This window comes from Callionymus lyra, chromosome 11 (assembly GCF_982586985.1).
Source record: "Callionymus lyra chromosome 11, fCalLyr1.hap1.1, whole genome shotgun sequence".
Taxonomy (NCBI): Eukaryota; Metazoa; Chordata; class Actinopteri; order Syngnathiformes; family Callionymidae; genus Callionymus; species Callionymus lyra.
Genome location: NC_141828.1, coordinates 24,792,491 through 24,807,339, shown reverse-complemented (window position 1 = coordinate 24,807,339; position 14,849 = coordinate 24,792,491). Strand labels below are relative to the sequence as shown.

The window sequence follows — 14,849 nt, the reverse complement described above, 5'->3', positions numbered from 1 at the left end:
ATACAGAGACTAAAGATAGGAGTCAAACTAAGGGCGAGTTAACCAACAATAAATAATTTATTTAACGTTAAGATTTTATTTAGTCAACTCTAATGTAAAGTGAGGGGGATTTCAAACTAAATGCTATACTTACTAGTGGCTAACTGAAGTGAAATTGACCAAACTGTAACACATTGTTTTGGAATATTTATTAGTCAGGGCTATCAAACTTCAACACACAAGTCGTAAAAAATTGTAAATTTTTCTAACTAGATGTATGATTTATATATCTTTTCATCAAATCATCTTATTTCTGTTTTTTTTACCTTCAGCAAACAAATGCTAGTCTAACTCTCTCTTGCCTCTTATCTCGTCTAAAACAACATAACGGGCAGAAATTCTTATAAAGTCTACTTTCATATATAAAGTTCATATATAAAGAAATACTGTGAACTTGACACGTTTGCGATAACATTATTTATTAACACTCAGTTTCAACACATCAAGATCATGACATTTACAGTATTTTCCTCCACTAATAATTCTAGAGTTCCATTTCCTGTAACGTTGCTCAATTCAAAGCAGGTCGTCCCCATCCGGGTGAGCCCGGCAGCTGGCACAAATAATCCTAATGACTTTTCAAGGATCGTAGCGCTGCTGTGAGTTATCGAGAGCGGCTGATGTTTGCTGTGCGAGCGAGCGCTCCAGGCATCAATCACTTGGCACGTTCGACCAGGGATCTGATAGTGATGTCATAAATCCAATGCCTCTCCAAGAAGTGTGAGCTTTGGGAATCCTTAAAATTCCATAGGATGAGATGAATCGGGCGGGAGCAGTCGGAGGTGGAAATCCCTCAGAAGGAATAAGGAGTCAAACCTAATCATTTCCCAGAGTTGCAGCAGCAGAGAAACAGGGAAACATGTTTGATGTGAATCATTCTGTCAAGTTACTTTGATTGCAGATACGTTTTTTTTAAAAAGTTTTATTGCACAAGAACAATAACTAGACAACAAATATGAAAGTGTGTATGTACCATTAGACTATTGAATGGTTAAATTTAACATTTAAAATGTTCAAACTTTTTTATTGAGTTTTTGAGTATTTCTAAATGAATATTTATTTTTACACATGAAGTCGGAAATAAAAATGTCTTAATTCAATATTTTTTAATTTGTAGCGTTTTAAATTCAATTTTTTTTTAAATTAATTCAATATAAAATTGTTGGTATAACAGTGCCAAGACAATGTGCACCAGACAAACCAAAAGAATACTGAGCTACTTGAACTTGACACACAGAGGATCATGTGACTGATTGATCCAATAATATAAATTAAACATTTAATTTGGTATTTATTGATTAAAATAATGAAAATAAATACATGAAGAAAACAACATTTTTTGGACAAACTTTGTTGTTAAAGCTTCAACATTTGAAATGTAAAATTCAACCATTCTATACCCTGATGGCACAGATTAACTTTCATACACCAACGAATGTTTTCCTAAACCTCTACTGATATTTTCTTATCATTTAATGCCAAAAGTTTTTCAAATGTTTGTGTCTTTACGTTAAAGATCTGCGCCTCGCAGAAGGTCATTTTATCTGAAGTCTGCCAGAGCGAGCGCTCCATATGTCACGCCGTCTTAAACTGCGACGCGCTCATGACTTTTTAAAGGTAAATAATGCGAGCGTTCACTTGTTAAATGTCACTCGGAATGCCACGATATATCATGAAATGGTGTGTGTGACATTTAAACACTCTCGTGGGTCGCAGCAGCATTTGTTGGATATAACCAGGGAAATGTGTGCGTTAGTAAAGTCAGATTCTTCACTCATTGATATATAGTTTTATTCTTTATAATGCACCACAGATTCTCTTGTATAACCGTTTAACCCTGACGTGTCAATCAACCACACAAGGAGCTCACATTACTGATCACTAGTGAGCCAAACAAAATGTTTATTTACCTGATTGTCTGTGACAAGTATGAGTGTACTATTCTCAATGTTGATCTATCAATATTATCTCTGGGTTTTTTCTACCATCAAATTCCTTCACTTTGACGTCAGTTGTAATCTTAATCTTAATAGTTCAACTATATAATATCTGTTCCTTATCTCACAACATCATGACGCCGCGGGCCAGCTCTGGCCCCCGGGCCATGACTTTAACCTGACCACAGTGTGTCTCTTCCAGTTACAAATGGGATGTCATCAACGTCCTGAATTAAGTCCGGATTTTGTTCTAACTTTTGTGTGTGTGTGTGTGTGTGTGTGTGTGCGCACCTGTAATGAGCACCACATGTGTGTGTATATGTAGGAGAGCCAAGGCTAATGAAGGCCAGTCCGTTATTTATTTCCCGTGGCCTTGTCGCTTGCCTGTCATTGCACCTGTGTACACACACACACACACACACACACACACACACACACACACACACACACACACACACACACACACACACACACACACACACACACACACACACACTCTACATCTGTCTATAATGACTATTCGTCTAGTGCTGCATAGTGCTGTGATCCCTGGAGTGGTCGTTAAACCAGAGAGGAAAGAAACAAGTTTTCTGTTGAGGTGAAGCCAGAAAGTCTAGAAGAGACTCCATTGAATTCTTCTTCCACTTGTGGATTTACGAGCGCCGTGCTCGTCCTAAAGTTAACCTGGAGTTGTCAGAGCAGTGGTCAGCCACACAGCGGGGAGTCCGCTCCCATTATATCCACACCACTTGGCTTTCTGGCCTTGTGTCGCTCCCAAAATCCCCTCCGCTGGCTCCCACTAATCCCCAGCACCAGTAGAATGACATGGTGGGAGGAAGGGGGCGGGGGGTGTTGGTATTGATGGGTGATGGTTGGAAGAAAAGGACAAACCGACAGCTTGAATGTGCCTCACATGTTAATTACACCTTTTAAAATGGAGCATTTTAACTGGATACAAGTGTGAAGTGAACCTTGATTCTCTACAAAATTAACTGACCTTTTATTTTTGTTTTGTTTCCTCACAGGGAGCTGAATGGAAACAACCTCACACGTATCACCAAAAGTGACTTCGCTGGACTGAAGTATCTCAGAGTACTGTAAGTTGTCAACAAACTATTGTGTGTCCACAGTACACGTTTGTCCTTCTATTAGCACATTTAGTCTTTATAGTGCATCTTCTTCTATCTTGTTCTCTTTCAAGTATCACTCACTTCTTCCTACACTTGGTTACGATCGGATCAAACTCAAACAAGTGCTATTAAACACTAGATTAAAATAGTATGTTACTGTTGATATTTATAATATTATTTATTAAATATATGATTTAATATAATTGAAAATGGACATGTTTAACACACATTGAGACACAGACACACAAATGCACACAGAGAAAGCGATAAACAAACACATAAAACTACACATTCACACACAAACGCTCACACAGAGACAAAAACACGTAGACACACAGAAAAACACAGACCCACACACTGATATACGCACAGACCCACACATACAGGGACACACACACCGATAAACATATACACACACACACACACAGAGAGACACACACAAACAGAGAGACAAACTCACACTAAGGCACCCACGTACAGGGACACACAAGGCAAACACACAAGTCACACACATAACACACCTAAAAAGATACATGAACCATATAAACACAAACTCACATAGACACATTATATCCACACACACACACACACACACACACACACACACACACACACATACACACACACTGAGGCACACACACACACAAGGCACACACATAACACACCTAAACAGATACATGAACCATATAAACACAAACTCACATAGACACATTATATCCACACACACACACACACAAGGCACACACATAACACACCTAAACAGATACATGAACCATATAAACACAAACTCACATAGTCACATTATATCCACACACACACACACACACACACATACACACACACTGAGGCACACACACACACAAGGCACACACATAACACACCTAAACAGATACATGACCCATACAAACACAAACTCACATAGACACATTATATCCACACACACACACACACATAACACATGCACACAGATACAGACCTAGTTATCCTCTTCAATCAAGTTGAGAATTGATGATTGATGAACTTTTAAACTGTTTGCTGCTGTCACACCTCGTGACCTCGACAGACCAGCGGTTTATCTTCACAGTCAACTGTCGTCCATCCTGCCAGCCTTGAATCAACACAGCTGACTCACCTCCACTGTGTGTCTCCGTTTGTGTGTGAGTGTGAGGAAACACAGACACTGCAGGGACCAACAATCGCTGGAGGAAGTTGACAGGAAAGAAAAAACCCTAGTTAAAGTCCTCGACTGAAAACCTCAAACTTGTTCATTTAAAATTCATGACACAATCACACTTTTCTCTGGATGTTTATGGAGTGTGAGCAGCGATTAGCATTTAGATTCGACCGCGGTCCAAGTGGACTTTTACATGTTATGAAACCCAGTTGGCTCTTTCTCTCCTGACCTCCTGTTGTGACTTCCAAAACTGTTCGCTCGGATAGTGCAATCTTTTTAAGCACCGTGGACCAGTTTCATGTCCACATTATATTCACAAACCAACCTTCAGATGAGAACAGTAAACAAAAAATTGCATCTAAGCATAATGCTGAATCAGCAGTTCCTCGACTGTTTTTGTAGATGGTTCCATCTAGTGTTTGTGTTTCACTCAAACATCAGCCAAACTAGCGCCTTGACCTGTCACAAGTCAAAGGCTAGTTTTACCTCCTAGAAAATCTGGACTTTTTGAAAATAAAACACCTTTCAGACAGTAATAATCAATCCAACATAAATAATGTAAAAAAATAAAAATCTGTCAGTTCCCTGGACCGAGGGTTGAGAAAGCTGAGTGAAGCTCAGGTCGAGTTTGGACGTGCATCTGAGTGTGTTGTGTATCGTTGTCAACACTCCAAGGTTGGTGTCCAACAAACACAACCCTTTTCCCTTCAGAGTGATAATTGTTCAACTTTGCCACTTTTTCGTCTCCCAAGTAGAGCCCAGCAGAAGCCACACTTACTGCGCCACCTTGAAAATCTTTCCTGGCTCCTATCCTGGCTTTACTTTTTGTTTTTTGCCAAGAATCCACAGAGTGCCCTCAGTCCACACCGCTGCCCTGCCATGGGTGTGTGTGTTTATTTGTGTACGAGTGCTGGTGTACACACTGCTGACCAAACTCCTTTAACCTTTTTGAACTTCAGCAAGTGTGGTCAAGTCTAGGCACCTTATAAATCTGCCTTCTCTGTGGTCAACAGGCAACTGATGGAGAACCAGATCACCGTGATCGAGCGGGGAGCGTTTGACGACATGAAGGAGTTGGAGCGACTGTAAGTACCACCCAAGATTTAGGAGAATTCAAGGTTTATCCCCAAATTTGATCGGCAAATGAAATTCTCACTATTTGGCCGACCATGATTGACATGATGTGACTAACAGCCGGCAGCTAGCATTAGAGGTGGCTGAAGTGTAGCACGCTTCCTTCTGGTCACATGGTCTTGAGCGTGGGATTTTTTTTATTAGCTCTCATTTGTGGGATGTAGACGTCTCCCCACCCTCACCCAAGACCTCAGTGGAACACCACCAGAACTCCTTAAACTGCCAAGAGTTGTAAACAGACCAACCCAGTCAACCACACCTTAACCAGCCCATTAGCAGATCAGTCTTGAAGAACCACACAGCAGATGACTTCACACCAATCTTTAGTGGTTCACCCATGAAACACAAGATCTAAAATACACATTTGGGTTTGTTCAACTCACCACTTTAGCCTTATTTTTTACAAATGGAATTGATCCTGAGATATTACGCTGCTATGGTAGCTCAGAAGTGCCAGTGTGAACATTTTTCTGACAGGGATTTCTCGCATAAACATAATGCCAACTAGATGTGTTGTATTGCAAAACCTGTTCAAATGCACGGACAAAATTAATCAAACATTTTGCAAACTCAATTTAGCGTATTGCAAAACTCGTTCAAACCAGTGACAGCTGGTGAAAAATATTTTAGGTGGGGCTCTTTTCCAGTACATTTTCCCCTCATCCTATATATTACATGTAAAAATCAACACATTAATAGTAAGTAAAGGTTATTTGTAAAGCGCCTTTAATCTAATCACTTTAAGTTAATGATGGATAATAATCTTTATTATGCTCCTTGTTATGTTCCAAATTAAAACATATTTTAATTATACTTTTATATGCATCATACAGAATAAACTAAATTATTAAAAAAAACTAAAAACCAACCTGTCGTCTGCACCAGAACAATAAAGATACTTTCTAATAAATTATGACAAACACACACAAATAATAATCTACAGAGTTCTAAAAATATACAAAATGATCAATTTTATTTAGTGTATTGCAAAACTTATTCAAACCTGTTGCCAATGTGATTTCAAGGTATTGCAGAACTTGTTCGAAAGTAATCCCAACTTGATTTTAACGTACTGTAAAACTAAAATCTGAACTAACCAAGCTATTGACAAAGTGTGAAAGTTTACTGTTATAGTTTTCAATTACCATGATCACTTTTTACAGCACCTCGAAATCATATTCAGTGACGACTCTTACTTTTGCGGCGTGTATGAGTTACAGAAACGTGACGTCACTGATCTGGCTCTCCAGAAACCAACTCCCAGATAGACCAGATATGACGAATGACGGCACTAAACAAGAGTATAATCAGAATGTATATCAATGGGAAGATAGTTTATGAATGTAAAGACTTCATTTTCAAACTTGATATGGATAAATTATAATAAACATTTTCAATTAAGATAATTTAAAACATTTGGAAAAGCGAGCGCCAATGCTGCCAACGAGATTGTAATATTTTAACGGCAAAACTTGTTCTGACATCTTGTTATTACAAAAGCTAAATGCTTCAAATGGTACTGTTTCTTTTTATGCCGATGAACAACAACCACTTGGAAACTGTGATCGCGATAGAAAAACAGTTAAATGACTATGGATACAGTGCTGTCAATATCAATACACGATCATGGAAAAGATTCTGCGATACATCATTGTATCAATATTTTATAATGCATAATTGTTAACCTCACTAAAATCATTTTTTCAATTACATTTAATACATTGATAACCTCTAAGTGTGGAAGTTTTTCATCACCACTGTTGCTCATCGGGATTGTCTGGGACCCGTTTTTTTTCCTCTTATAAAGTCTTATTTAAATTGTCTCCAAAAATAAATCTTTTAAGATTTGACACTTAGAGTTCATTAATGGCTCCAACATACCAAACCTTCACCTTAACTGAGTTCTTCAGGTGTGGCACACGTCCAAATATCTGTCTATGCGTCCACGTTCTCCGATAACCTGCCTCTGAGACTTGAAACAGGTCCATGTGTTCCCCTCCATGTGGCTCAATTTGAGGGGAGCTGGTTGTGGTTTCCCAAAGATTAGCAACAGTCTGTTCTTCATTAGCTAAAATGGTAAATTTGCATAAAGTAGTTTGAAGGTTTTTCTACTCAGTTGCCAACCTTGTTTCCTGTCGCTGCTTCCTCTGGTTTAATTTGGGAACATCTTGTCTCAATATTTATCTCAGATTAGATCGGCTGGTAACAGTTGTTTAGAGGATGATATTCTGTTACACTGGGAAAGTCACCGGAGGAATAAATTCAGTTCAATGGAGCATTGTGATTCCAGAGATAAATAACAACACTGTCTCGCTCCAGCAGGTTCACTGCCGCCTTGCTTTTGCTGGATATTTATGTGACGTCCAGCCTGAAACACAAGAGCATTTCTGTGGCCGACACACGTACGAACTCACCAGTTGATCACATGTTTTCTCTGCAGACGGCTGAACCGTAATCAAATGCAGCAGCTTCCGGAGTTGCTGTTTCAGAAGAACCCGGCCCTGTCTCGACTGTAAGTGCAATCAGCTCCTTTGATTCGTGTCCTTCTGTCAGAACCCACAAGGTTCTTCGCTGGGTTCAGATGTCATCCAGGATTCATCCAATACTGCTACTTTTGAAACGCTGATGGTGCCAAAGAATGAAAAACACTTAAACTTGGCCAACTTTTTTCTTTTTCCTTTCAGTGGTAGCATTTTTGTTTTGCAAAGCAATAATTCTAGAAATTCTAAATATATTTGTTTGAGGGACTTTGCCAGCTGAGATCAGGTATTTTTATAGATACTGTTTTAATAAACAACTTTCTATACTGTTTTTTATTGAAAATGTTTTTATAAAAATGTACTTAAAAATTACGTTTTTACACAAAATGTTTAGTATTCAATTTTTTAAAATAATGATTCTTCCATGCAAACACTACTTTTAAAAAGTATACTATTTTTTGGTGTTTCTTTAAATGTATTTTTCCCCTCATGGGACTAATAAACAAATATCTTCTTCTGTTGAAAGTACCGGTGCCGTCATGGTAACCATCTGTATTCTAAACATCTGTTGTGCTAAAGTCAGTGTGAAGTCATTAACGTGTTTATTCCTGGTCAGTATCTTAGATTTTAATGAGATGCCACCTTTAGAAAGAAGAATGTTTGACTCTGGATTGTATTTAATTAGAGTTTGGCGTCACATCTCCTATTGTTTTCTTTATACATGTGTCATGCCGGTAAGACTATCCACAGATTCCAGGAAATGAGGGAGCATTTGGACATTTCAAAGTTATTTCCCTCTCATCTTGTCCTCTCAGCTTGTGATCTTTGTTTTAGTATCTGCTTATCATGCCTTTGATGTTCGACACCATCTTGAATCCATCTGTAAACGCCTCGTAACTATCTCCTAATGTCACCCTGCGTTATGACAAAGGCGGTGCTCGAGGGCAACAGATCCTTGTCTTGTAGGTGGCCAAATAGTTGTCTGACTCCATCTGGCAGACGGAGAGCAGGAGCAGACATTACTGGTCCACGGGGAGCTCGATGGTTCTGCTGAGGAAGTCATGTCGCGTAAACAAACCTGATCCAGTGTCATGTGAGAGGAAGCCGGTGTTTGATTGACAGATGTGTTTGATCGACGGAGGTGTTCGAAGGACAGATGTGTTTGTCGGACAAATGTGTTTGACGGACAGATGTGTGTCCGTGGCTTCTTTAACATGAGGACTTTAGGAACAGCAGGAAAAGACGACGTTTTTTCTACATGTGTGTCAAAGTCTTCAGCGGAGTGTCTGAGCTACACGGTGGGTTCTGCTTCTCATCTGATGCGGTTCGGTTACAGCTCTTCCGTCTCCTGCCAACAACCTTTAATGGAATTTAAAGATTCCTCGTTCCCAAAGGAAGAAGGTTGTGCTGGTCTGCATGTGTGAGAGAGCGAGCTGAAGATACCAGGGACACGGGATGAAGTAATAAGAATAGAATAAGACTTTATTCTGTTAGCAGAATAATTCAAAAACTGTTTGACTTAAATCATGTTTTGAGGAAAGCTTAATGATGAGACAGATTTTTGGATTTATTGTTTTATTATTAAGTGACAGGAGGAAATTGACCATTTAGGAACATTTCAGTGTTTTAAATGTTGGTTTTAATCTACCTTCACTGTAACTTGAATGCATCTTTAAATACATTAGCTCAAATCAAAGTAGATGAATGTTGGTGACCTCTAGAGATGCCAGTGTTTAAGATAAGATAAGAAACGGACTATTGATGGCAACAATTATACAGGTTAGGTTAGGTTAGGTAAATTGTTTTTTTCCAATTAGACACAGCAATACAGACAATTATTCATATAAATAAAAATAAGAACAAAGAGAAATAAAAAGAAAGAAAGAACAGAGAGTACAAAGTTAAACTAAGGATTGTGATAAGATGTGTTTGATGGGGTGTTTGACGCTCCTGATCCAAATCTAGATCAAGGAATCAATGAAAAAGTTCTGTTTGTGGTGCAGTAGGAACTGCAGCGCCAGTGACTGTTTCTGTTTTGTAAGCCAGTTACATGCGTGACATCTTAATGATATTTCAAATGCAAAGAAAAAAGTTCTAATTGAACTTGAGCCTTAAATTTGAGGTTTTACATTCCTTAACTTGCTTCTCGAAACAATCAAGTCTGTGGATACAACATTCCACTGAAGTGCTGTAGGTAGATACTTTCTGTTCTGACAAAGTGCCTCATTATCCACTCCCCCGCGTTGCGGCCTCGTTCACCGCCTGACAGATCCGGGCCCTGATGCATGAGCGGGCGAGTCCAGGTGATTGGAATTGATTGGAGAAGATTAGAGATAGTTAGAGTTGGTTAAAGCTGTCTGTGATGGATGACGGTGACGACGAACATCAGTGAACAATAACAGTGAAAATAGACTTGCATTCATCAGCAACCTGTTGCCCCCCCACCCACCTCTGACATCTCCTCATCCCACTTCCACTGCTTCAGATCTGTAATCTACTCATCCATGTCTGTAATTACTGCCTCGCTCAGTGGGAGAGCAGGAGGAAGGAAGGACCATGGGTAGGAGGGAAAGGTGAATGTTGGAGGGGTTCGTCTCTTTGCTGGCCTCAGGGGGGGAAAGGCATCTGGTTTGGGCTCAGAGTGGGGGGGGAGTTCTTGGATGTTTTGTGATTGTTGTTGCCACAAACACATTTCAGCACAGGCTCAGAGTTCACTCTTGTCTTTCTCTGGGAAGTGTATCAGCTCCATCAGAATATTGAATGATTGAATTTATTATTAAAAAATGTTGGAACTTGGACTTTGAATTTTAAATCAAGCTCAGTAATGTGATCGTGTGTTCGATCAGGTAGTTCGGTACTCTTTTGGTATTGTCTTATGGCACCAGTGTACTAACATTCATTTATTTTATTTAAAATGTAAAAACTGTAAAAATATTCCAATGATTTAAAAATAAATGTTCTAAATTGAATTTAGTATATCAAGCTCTTTGTAGAATGATTCAAATGTTCCTTCCTGTTTTATTATCACATTTTCCATCATGAACAAAACATTTTTAATGGAACAATATTTTTTGTTTGTTGTTAATATTATTTTAACCGCCCTTAAAGAAATTCTCAGGGCTGAATGTTCTGGAATTTGAATTTAATATACTGTATATATATATATATATCCACTAGAGGCCAACTCATGGTCAAATCTGACCAACCAAGTCAATTTATGAGGGTCGCCAGATGGTTTGCTAAAAATGAAATAGTTGATATAGTGACCTAAAAAGATGCTAGTGATTCATATACAATAAGGAAGAGAGATTATGGATGTCAACAACTATACAGAGAATTCCAATACAGGAGAACTGGAGTTGAAGAAAAGGTATAAAATTAGTTTGGCCTGCGACTAAGAGTGCTTAAAGATTGTGCCCCCCTGAGCTAATGTAATCCAACCTGCAGATCAATTGCAGATAATTTTGTTTGAGTTTAGGAACACATTCCCACAAACTAACTATGAAACACTGGAGCGGTAACAAATGTGCACCGACAGAGAGGGAAAGGGAAAATATAAATAACACTAATTAGATGCAACGAGACGCACCACAACACTGTAATTGCATCCTTGTGTGCTAATGTGTGGATGGCTGGCGTACTCCGGGGATAACAATCTCTATACGACGGGAGATAAAAGAGCAGCTTTAACAAAGTGCTGGTGTAAAGTTACCTTAGTCTGTCTGTGTGGAAGACTATTGAGTTGTCGGCTCATCCACGCACTTGTTCTGAGGAGAAGGATCCATTGTTTGAAAGAGGAAAGTGTGCTTCTATCATTCATTTTTGGTATTTTTAGATGTGTAACGTTGTCTTAAATCAGACCCTGAACTTGTAGAATTTTACTTTTTGTTGATTTTGTGTGAGTAATCAGATTAGTTTCAATGTTTTGCTAATTTCATCGGAATTCCTTGTCCCTTTGTTTTATTTGATGAGCAACTTTTCCACTTTAACTCGAGCAATCGTGATTTGAAAAGCTTCCTCACTCACTTTTGTGTATGTTGCTGCTAAACATCTTTAAATACACAATGTACAATTGAATAACTTAAATAAATCAACTTCTATCCGACAGGTAGCAACAATGTGTTGTTGCTGTCCATACAAGATTGTTTTAGGGTTGCTAGATGAAAGTTCACCAGGAATACAGTAAGGCTGTGGTTGGGACTCGGACTCCAAATAATGCTGTTTCACAAGACGTGTGATCAACCTCCCATCCCACTCACTTGCTTCCATGTTCAGTTTATTTATTTTTGAGAAAAAATGTAACCTCAGATGTGCTGATCTCAACTTCTCACCACTTCCACTCAAAATAAAAGCTTGGACGCGAGACCTGGATGCTATTTCAGTGATGAATTGATGGGTGGTGAGAACCTCTCCGGATTCTTTTCCACAGGTCACTTGTGTCCACATGTCTTGCTCATGTCCTTGTCAGCTGCTCAAGTCGGGTTTTATGGTTTGTTTTATGACTCAAACCGTCTGTGAAATAGATGTGGTCCAAACCATTGAGGTGGACCCGTCGAGGCCAAAGTGAACAATTTTGAATAAATTCATACGAAAGATAAATAAATGCAAATGAAGAAGAGAGAAATGGAAAGTAGAAGATGGAATTTTGAATGAGGAAGCTATTATTTATATTTACTAACAACTCGGTGTCCTTCCTCATGAATAATGCAGCAGATGTTTGAGGCTACTTAAATATTCCCTTTAAAGCCACATCAGGCCTGTGTGTGGATCCAGTGTCTGCATGTTTGCTTATTCCTGGAGCTGCACAATCACACCACATTAAGTCCATAATAGCTGTGAGGTGTGTCTGCATGAATGTGTCTGCACATGTGCCGCAGCATCAGGAACGGGTCATTATGAATTGATACAGCATGAATAAGACATCACAGTGTGGTCTAGATCCGTCATGAGTAAACACACGTAGGGATTTCACTGAAGGAAGTTCTTCCTTCTATCTGTGCCAGCGCTGACAGTTTTATCTTCGTGACGGCCGACTTGGACTAGCCCAGATTAGATCTGACACACACTTGGGAGAGAAGTCAACCCTCGTGTCCCTGCACAGACGCTCGGGGTGACCAGGCTCGGATGTGTGGAAGGCTGGAATCTGGATGGTTTTAAATCATCAAGTGAATAGAACTTCACCTGGATTTATGATCTGTATCGTCTACTTTGGTCTGTCATGTGTAAACATGTGACTTAACTTTTCCATCATATGAAGCTGGACTTGGGTCCTCATTTGAAATTGACTTTCAAGTAATAAAAAAACTTTATTTCCTTCTCAAAAATACTATTTTTAGGACATCATTCATACATTAAATCACAGGAGTTTGAAACCAACAAAAAGAATATAACAATAGTGCTATTCTACGGGAGGTTGCAAAAAGTATCTGCCCCCTTCAACTTTTGCCATGTTAGGACCACAAACATAAATATATTTAATTAAAATCCCATGTGAATGACACACAAGCGAGAGGTAAAGTGACAACACTGAAAAGTGAGGTGTCACTCCCAACTCGTCATATTTTGACGTTCAAGTCAAAGTGAAAGTTTAAGTTGTGCGTAATACACTGATATAAAAGTCTCATGTTTGCGTAGCTTAAAGGACATTAGGCGCTCCCTCATTGACGCTTTGTCCATACTGTAGGGTTGTCACAATAACACATTTATTCGGTATGTAAACATTGTAAGAACATTACTTTATTTGTTTTTTTCCTATGCATGCAAATCAGTTAACAATTGTTATAAATCAAACATTTTTATTGAGATAATCCATGTTATAATTTATTTACACAGGTGTGGTAAACAAAATCTTTTCATAATTGTTCCAGTTTATATTTAATAGGAAAAATTATAATCATAAAAACAATTATTGAAATTGATAATTCCTTATATCATCTTAAAAACTGGCATCTGTTATATGTCTATGTCAACATCTACATTAAACTACTTGGATTTTGCTTTTTTGCATCGAGTCCCGGGCTTTTATATCATGATGTTTTTTTAATGTATATTATATGAAGAATATTACAAATATACATTTTATTATATGAAATTTATGAAAACAATAGCCCCAAATAACCCCCATCCACCCCATTGACAATTAAATATATATGTGATTAAAATCAAGGTTGATAGTGACAACCCAAATGGTGTGAGTTTTCTTATGTACGCGTGGCCTTTAGTGATATATTTTTGAACTATAGTCATCGCCTCACAACAGCGTTGTGAGTAAAGCAAAGCACAAAGACTGAAACGCCGGCTGTTTACTTTGACTCGGAGAGGACTACAGTCTGGAGGGAAACATCAGTAGGTGCGGTCCTGCAATATTTTTGCTCAGGAGATCTCATCCGGTTGCTTTAGAAAAGTGCGTCGTAATAAGTGGAAAGAGATTTGGGGATTGTTAGTTGTGTCTCTGTGTGTAATTATGGGTTTAAAACGCATCCCTTTGTCCCACTGAAGGAGAATGTTTGGTCGAACTCCTCTCTCTATCCCCCGACTTCACGTCTGTCCCTGTGTTTGTGTTCCCGCTGTCTGCGGTGAGAAGATTCATTCTTCGATACGTAGCACAGCTCGGAGTCGCCACAGACTCCAGCTGAACGTGAAACTGTTGACCAGATGAATCAGCACCGCGTTACTCTGGAACTCAGTGTTTATTTAAGGATCAAACCTCAAAGTTTAGTCACAATTCTAAAGTGTGGCTTTAAAACAAACGTTCAAATGTTCTGATCAATCTCAGTATTTGATATATATATATATATATATATATATATATATATATATATATATATATATATATAAAAGTTTGTGTGAAGTTATAATTGGATACTAACATGATAATAGTAAAGATATATAATTTGTATGTATAATGTCTTATAACTATCCATTTTAATTCAATAACCATATTTCCTTATATATT

At 38.5% G+C, this 14,849-nt stretch overlaps 1 protein-coding gene across 7 annotated transcripts in view; it reads left to right on the top strand.

The window, feature by feature from the left end:
- Positions 1 to 14,849, top strand: part of slit1a (slit homolog 1a (Drosophila)) — a 93,357-nt gene that overhangs the window by 5,179 nt on the left and 73,329 nt on the right. For all 7 annotated transcript variants that reach the window (XM_087801969.1, XM_087801967.1, XM_087801963.1 and 4 more), the window contains exons 2-4: positions 3,002 to 3,073; positions 5,294 to 5,365; positions 7,855 to 7,926. In XM_087801969.1, the coding sequence (XP_087658095.1) occupies positions 3,002 to 3,073; positions 5,294 to 5,365; positions 7,855 to 7,926 (216 nt within the window). The remainder of the gene's footprint in view (positions 1 to 3,001; positions 3,074 to 5,293; positions 5,366 to 7,854; positions 7,927 to 14,849) is intronic.